The following is an 8,159-nucleotide window of genomic DNA, read 5'->3' on the forward strand; positions in this document are numbered from 1 at the left end:
AAATTGATTTTTTCTATAAAATAAATTTCATTTTTGAGAGAAAATATATGCATTTTCCTTACAATCAAACGGAGCCGATAAGTTATAAGAGCACCAAGCTTGCAAATGGTAGAGGTGCCCAGACATGGAATTTTATCCCTCTTGAATTTATCGCATGTAGCATGTTATTGAGGCCCAAGCCCATTTACACTATGCTGAGACTTTCCCTTTCATCAGTTTTTCTTGATTCATCAAGGTGGCAATGAAGTTCTTTCCGCCCTTTTATTTTGGTTTGGGGGCGATGAGGTACTTCACCAACAATGTTTTTAAAACTTAAAATTGGGTACGAGAAGATCTCCACTAATTCCGATTTAAATTTATTTTTTGGGGGGTAAGAATTCTGATTTAATTCAAAGAAAATTGTCCAGAGTCTAGGGAGAAGGACTCGGGATTGAGCTCCTCTCCAGAGAGCCCAGCACGCCCAGGGAGCATCTAGCTGTTGGATTGTGCTGCACATATTCCTAAGAGTGCACCGAGATGTGTGTGGCACAGCCCAACCCTTAGGTGTCCCCTTGGCACTCCCTGGGCGCTGGGCTCCCTAGAGAGGAGCCGGATCCAAAGAACTCGGCTCAGGTTCACATACAAGAAATTGAGCCGAGTCCTTCTGGATTCTATCTGAATGGCTTGTAGGCATTCTCATACATTCTCATGTGTGAACCTGAGCCAGCCTCAATTGAGAATTATTTGAACGGAGAATTATTTGGAATCGAAATCGACCTCAATCGGTAATGTTAAGATTGCTCCATTATAACCAAGTGGTCACGAATTCGAATCTGGAAACAGCCTCTTTGTAAAAGCAGGGGTAAGGCCATGCACATTATGACCCTCCCCAGATCCCGTAGTGGTGGAAATGTCGTGCACTAGGTATGCCATGCCCTCCAATCTAGGTAGTGTTGGGCATGCATTCCAAGAATGCATACCAAGGGATTCAGATTAATCAAGGCCGTTTCCGATCAAAATCGATAACCAGCATTTTCCAAGCATCGAGGGTTTTTCCGTAGATAAGCCTGAGCTGAACCAGGGACAATCCGGATTTCTAAGCGTTGCACTAATCCATTCGTAATTCAACAACGGTGCCACATTGCATTATAATATTTTATAACCTCTTGCCTCTTGGTGGTCCTCCCATGGGCATAGTAGTTAGTGGTAAAGAAAAAGCTGGAACCGGTCAACTTTGTCCTTACAAGCTGGTCTTCAAAAAGCTACGCTCAATACTCACTAACCACCAATTGCGAACTGCCATGGTTAAAGGAATTGGAATTGAATTACCATTTCGATTGAACCAGATCAGACCTGGTTCCAATTTCAACTGATTGGTACTTAATTTTGAGGATTCAAGTTGATTTCGACTGAACCGGATCGACAAAAATCCAATTTGATTTTGCTTGAACCTTACCAACTTCTGAGACATTGAGAGTGAGACACCAACAAACGAAGTGAGCCGGCAACCACTTAAATCACTGAAGGCTTCACCAACCATTTACAATTACAGCATACCGTCCTTTACGTCTGAAGTCCATTCACTCATTTAGAGCTGAACATAGTGGAGATCTCGATCTCTCTCTCTCTCTCTCTCTGTCTCTCTGGGATTTCTGTCTGGAACCCTCCATAGTTTCTGCTGCTGGAACCTTGATCAGGGAGACGCCAGGAGAAGAGAAATAGATAGGGACAAAGAGTAAGGAATTACAGAAAGAGATACAAATAACAGAGGAAAGGAGACGGGAACTAGTCAAAATGTCGAACAAGTACCCAATATATCCGATGCCAGAGCCTCAGCACTTTAGCGACTATGGTTTCGATCCCCAAATCGACTACTTCCAGGTTCCACTCCCTCTTTCCTTTTTTGTTTTTTTTGAAATTTTTTCTTCTTCTTGTTATACTCTGTTCTCTGTATCTCTTCGTTCCATTTCCTGTATTTCTGATCTCCCTTCTCCCCCTCCCCTCCCCCTTTTTTTAATCAACCATGAAAAAACGAAAGGTTCTAGAGGAAGCCCGAAATCACAAGCGAGAGAAGTCCAGATCCGTAGATGCTCTGCATTTCAAGTTACAGAAACCCATTTCTAAAGAAGACTCAAAGAAGAAGAATAAGAAAAAAAAGAAATGGTGGAGAAATGCTCTCCTATTCTGGAAGTGGAAGTGGGCTCAGGGTGAGAGACACAATGGCGAAGAGAGTGGTTTTAACAATAAGAGCCGAGCTTGCAGGGCAACAATATCTGGACAGGTTTACATAACAGAGAGCAGAAGCGGGTCGAGCACGCCGTGCCGGACTAGCAATAGGCCGGCATCTGGGCCTCTAGCTGGTACATTGACACCCACACGGAAAGCGGAGTTGGCGGAGATACCTTATCTCAGCCTTAGAGACCTCAACATGGAACCACAGCAATATCATCGTGTCTCAGCATCCGCCATGCCCATTTACTTGGTTAGTTAGTGTTCTCTTGGCCACTTTTGGCCTTACGGGGTGTTTCTTTTCTGTCCTCCACTTTTTTTTTTGATAAAGTCTTTTCTGTCCGTCACTCTCTCTCTCTTTCTTTCTTTTCTAGTTTTCTTTTGCAAAGAGCCATTAGAATGGCCTTTGGATTTGAACCTAGAAATCTGGAATTCGAGGGATCTCCTTTTTTCAGCCCTACGGGGTCCTTTTTGCTCCCACTCCCAGAGGCTGTGAAGTAAAAAACCAGGTGAGGCACATTACCTGGTTGATCAAAAATGTCTTTATAAGCACGCATGCACATTTACCGTATTGAACTTTTTTTCCTATATTGGTGAACTTTGACCGGCCTAATCTTGTCTTGATGTACATGTACGTGATCATCTAGAATCTCACTTGAACCATTGGATCAGCCGATCTTGGTGATCACTTGGATACTTGAAAGTAGGGATGAAACAGGGTCGGGTTGGACCGGGTTTTATAAAACCCTAGTCCAATCCTGAGTCCCCTTAATTCAACCCAAGCCCAATCCGGCCCTAGCTCAGGCTGAGATATCTCAGCCTAGACTTTCAACCCTCCTAGGCTCAGCTCAGACTTGATTGACCTTGATCGGGTCTGGCTGGACCAAGTTGGCCCTGATTGACCCGGATTTTTGTCAAGGGCTGGGTTGGCCTTGACTTGTCCTGTTTTTTTGTCATTTACATCGTCTTTTGCATAAAAAATATGAGACACATGTGATTGAGTATTGGATTGTTTCATACTCAATTGACTATTAGACTTTTCTTTGAGTTAAAGAACTTGGCCCAATTTTAAAATTATAAATACTTTTGTTAAATAGATAATTAGCCTTCTTTTTTTTTTTTTGGGTAAACCAATAGATAATTAGATACTAAACAAAAATTGCAAAATGTAAACAATAAATTGTAAAGCATTACATAACATAGGGCGGAGCCGGGCTGGGCTTAGCCCGAGGCCTCAACCCTGGCCCAGCCCGACCCTGACCTAGGGTCTAAATATTTCAACCCTAACCCACCCTTAGGATTGAAAAATCCAGCCCAAGCTCTGTTCGGGCTCGGGCTAACAAGGCCAAATGTACAACCCTACTTGTAAGGTAGTACAACAGATCCAGCTCCTCTCCAGGGAGTACTCGAGGGGCATCCAACGGCTGGGGTTGTGTCCCATACATCCCGACTGCTGTGTCGCGCACATCCCAATGGTTGGCGTGCGCAGATGTGTGTGCCACAGCCCAGCCGTTGGATGCCCCCTGGGCACTCCCTGGGCGTTGGGCTCTCTAGAGAGGAGCCCCATGCTAGTAGAACACAACTCTACTTGTCCGTCCAAAGGGATTGAGCTGCTCTCCAGGGAGCCCAGCGCCCCATGGAGTGCCCAGGGTGGCATCCAGACATTGGGTTGTGCCGTACACATCTCGATAGCTGATTGGGCATGCGTTGGTGTGCGGCACATCCCAGCCCTTGGATGCCCCCTGGGGCGCTCCGTCGGATCCCTTCCAAAGCAACCCAATTGGAAGGATTTGGCTCCTCTCCTATGAGCCCAAGGAGTGCCCAGGTCAGGTGCAAATCCCGGTGTGCCTAACAGCCCAATATCGTTGGATGCCTCACTAGGCACTCCCTGGGTGTTGGGCTCGTAGGAGAGGAGCCCAATCTTGGAAGCATGGATTTAGGAATCCATATTGGATATAGTATCAATTTTGGTCACAGTCAATACCAATCCCAATCAGCCGATATCAGTATGGATCGGACGAATCTACCTTTGATTTCATTCCATGAACTAAAACTATGTCGGGAAGTTTTGGTCCTCTTGGATAGAAGGGCTTGGTCAAGGTTTCAAGAACTGGGATTGGATCAAGGCTGATCTTGATTCCGATCGATTTGGCTTGTCCAATCTTTGTATGGAAATTACGGTTTGGGCATGTTTCGTCTGATTCCAATCGTTCTCTCATCGACCCTGGTCGCGATTTTGATTTGAATCCCAATTCTGGATTTTTAAACATTTTCTAGGCTTGGTATTATGAGATTCGGTTTTGTTTTAAAATTGGAATTGATCGGTCTCGATCTCGTTGATACTAATACGGATTGGGGTATATCATCTTGTAAAACCATGATCCGGATTCCTCTACGCATAAGATCCATCTACCCGGATGAGAAAAGATATCAAATATATCCAAAACATACACAAAGAATGTGGGCTTAGGTTTCGTTTTATGGGCCCAATAAATGAAGCTCCCATTACATAAATGGGCTGAGCAAGTCCTCGGAAAAACCATGCCTTCAATCCCTTTGGCAGCTTTTGAATAGTAACTAAAAACAGTTTCCACTCCCAACTCCCAAGACTGCTTCCCTTCAATAAGCAAGTTGCCACTGGCTGCAGCCCAATACCACAGTCATTAAATGGCCTAGGCCCAAGAATGAGCCCCAGATCTTAGGGCTTAATATGCCACCTTTACAAATCAGTCTCACTCGATTCGCTTTCTAATTAACATATGTTTATAGTCATTGACGTAGTAGAAGTATGGGGTTAGATCTTGTTTTAGTGTTCACCACCCTCAAATCCTCAAAACTCCAAGATCATTTTATTTCATTCAAAATGATTCTTATATAAGGGGTCAGATTACAACAGAAAGAGAAACCTAAATAAAACAAGAAATGAAATAATATAGAAAATTAAAATAGGAAACTAATATTTCTAAATCACACACAACTTGGGGGACTAGGCTCCTCTCCACTGAGTGGAGAGCTCAATGAGGTATCCGACGGCTGGGCTGTGCTGCACACATCCCAACGATTGATTGGGCACGCGTTGAGGTGTGTGCAGCACAGCCCAGCCATCAGATGTCTCATTGGGCTTTCCACTCAGTGGAGAGGAGCCGGATTCCAACTTCGGAGGCCATGTACACCCGAATTTTTATCTGCTGCTGTAATTGGAGCGCTGCTGTGCGCATCGTGCGGTGCAGCAGCGGCCATGTGTGCACCGCGGGCCCCATTGTGCACACATGGCCGCTGCTGCGCCGCACGATGTGCACAGCAGCACTCCAGTTACAGCAGCGGATAAAGGTCCATGTACACCCCTTAAACGTGTGAATTTGACTCTTAAACTCTAGTTCAATGAATGAATTGATTATAAGGCATGTAGAACACCGGCTGCCGTTTCCGAAAAGGTATTATGATTACTATAACTCCACCCTAGCGAAAATTTAAGACCATTGGAAGTTAAAATGGAAAATTAATATCTTCGACCCAATTGAGTGGACTTCTGTCCGTCTAATCAATCCAGAAATTCTTCAAAAATCTTCCTTACAACAATGTAAATTATTCTACATTATAAATAATGTACAATTAAATCAATATATTATTCATGGGAGAAAGAATGCTACCTGGGCGTGTACGATGCGCTGTGCAGTGCAAAATGACCTCCGCACCCCATGGTAAGGCAGAAAATCCTAGGGATGCGGTGGCCATTTCGCACGCCCCTGTGTTTTGGTGCAAGGCAACGCACCACACGTGCCCAGATAGCATTCTCTTTCCCATTATTTATTTGATATTTTCATTTTTAAGAACGTAGTCTGAACCCTAGTTGATATAAATGGTCTGGGCCTAGGCATGCTTACCCACTTCCCGATTAATCGACAAACAGGTTTTGCTTGTATCTAAGTACAAGACACAATGACCCGTCCAAAGCCACCCAAGTAGAAAACTATTGGGTAGGCCAAGAACTTGGCCAGGCCGAAACTCGGGACAAACCCATTGGGTAGCCCAGTTCTACTTGGAATCACATGAATTGGAGTCGTCGATTGCTCGGTCAGGCTTAGGTTCGAGAATATAGGATCTTAGTAAACTCGAACCCAAGCCTGCTACTCGGGGGCCCGGGGCCTTAGGCTGAAACTAGAAATCAACTTCACCTCTAATAGAAAGAGGGATTCTTTATCCAAAAAAAAAAAAATTGAAAGAGGGATTTATCTTTGACTCCCTATCACATTGTTCTATTGGGTATCGGTTTTGATAAAAAGATCAAACTTAGGTTTCCTCTCTTTGGCGGATCAATTGGAGAGGTTAAACCCATTCCCATTATTTTAAGAATTGTGAATCAGATTAATGAATCAGATCAAAATCAGTTATTGTCGATCTAGTCGATTCCATTCGTGTTCCACCGATTTTGCTTTGTTTTAGGCCGATTTCAACCGATTTAGGTCAGAATGATAAATTTGATTCTTAATTCTATTTTTCTGGAACCTTGATGTTAGGTACTTGATCGATACGCCAAAAGCTCCAAAGCTAATGGAACATGTAAAATCAAGCCCTTAACATCCCATACCAGGTTTGCCCAATCTAGTAACCAAGCACTAGATTGAGCCCTGCTTCCACAACCGTCATCCTCGGCACCTCTTACTCTAGGTAGTTCTCACTCTAGTAGCAAATAGCCACTTTCTATGAGTCAAATCCGTGATGTGGTATCCGGCTCTAATACCAAATGTTAAGTACTTGACCAGTACACCAAAAGCTCCAGAGATGATGAAACATGTTAAATCAAGTGCTTATAGTAGGCTGGCCCAATCTAGTGCCCATACACTAGATCGAGCCCCATTAGACACAACACTTTCCCACTTCTTCTATCAGAAAAAAAAAAAAAGCACACTTTCCCACTCCCCCTTTTGATATGGGTGAAAACATCCCTATCAATCCGTCAATGTAAAGAAATACTACACCCAAAGCTCCTCCGCTTAGGGGCTCTCCCTCTTTGATGTTGAAGTCTTAAGTCTTTTATGGGATAGGGTTCTTTGAACTAGCCGTATGAAAAAAATCCACCAATTTGGAGGGGTGATAATGGGATATAGTTAATCAAAGAGGAGATCAGGTTGAGAGAGTGAAGTGCACTCACTGCATTTTTATGGAATTGAAGAGGATTCTAATCCTAAATGAATTCTTTTTAAATTTAAGAAAGATCAAAGTATCTCCAAGCTAGTTACGGAATCTCCCTTCCCCTGCTCTTGATCTTATCCCATTGTGGGGCCCACATGGTAGGTTATCCGTTATCCCACCTCCTACTTCCTTCTAAACAAACGGATCCTTAAGACATTTATGTTATGGAGAAAGTTTCTTTTTACCACTGGAGAGGTTCAATGAATCAGTGGAGGGTCTTAATTACCAGTCCCAAAACTGACCTGTTTAATTAGTTCAAACTGAATACTCATCGATTTGGTTTTGTTTTTGGATTTTACAAAAGAGGTATAAAGGGAAATTGAATTGGACCACTACACTAGAAACCAAATCAAATCTAAAAAACGATAAAATAAAAAAGGGAGACGGTTTGAAACGCCCTACACCAGCATGGAGTCAATGAGAGTGTGTGTGGAAGCATCAACAAGCGAGGTGATCAATTTGTGTCCTTTGTGTTTGGGGCACAGGGGACACTGTTTTTCAGGGTTTTTTTTTCAAATAAAAAATGATAAAAGTCATTATTTTAAGTATTTCTCGAATCGTTATCCCCTACAATTCTCTGCCTGTCCATTTCCTACAATTCCTTTCATAGGGTAGAGAAAATGACTACCCTACCCCTGCCTGAACACACTATCCAAGGTGGGGTCCACCACCCTTAGTAGAGGAATTGCACGAAATGGACCGGGCAGAGAATTGTAGGAGATAATTTTCTGTATTCTCTTAGTTAGTGTGTGTGTGTG

General features: G+C 43.4%; 1 protein-coding gene across 1 annotated transcript; it reads left to right on the top strand.

The window, feature by feature from the left end:
- Window positions 1–1,772: 1,772 nt before the first annotated feature.
- Window positions 1,773–2,470, top strand: LOC122669375. Its single transcript, XM_043866126.1, has 2 exons — window positions 1,773–1,860; window positions 2,018–2,470. The coding sequence occupies exons 1-2, from the start codon at window positions 1,774–1,776 to the stop codon at window positions 2,468–2,470; spliced, it is 540 nt and encodes a 179-aa protein (XP_043722061.1). The 5' UTR covers window position 1,773.
- The last annotated feature ends 5,689 nt before the right edge of the window (window positions 2,471–8,159 follow it).

This window comes from Telopea speciosissima, chromosome 7 (assembly GCF_018873765.1).
Source record: "Telopea speciosissima isolate NSW1024214 ecotype Mountain lineage chromosome 7, Tspe_v1, whole genome shotgun sequence".
In the NCBI taxonomy this organism is placed as follows: Eukaryota; Viridiplantae; Streptophyta; class Magnoliopsida; order Proteales; family Proteaceae; genus Telopea; species Telopea speciosissima.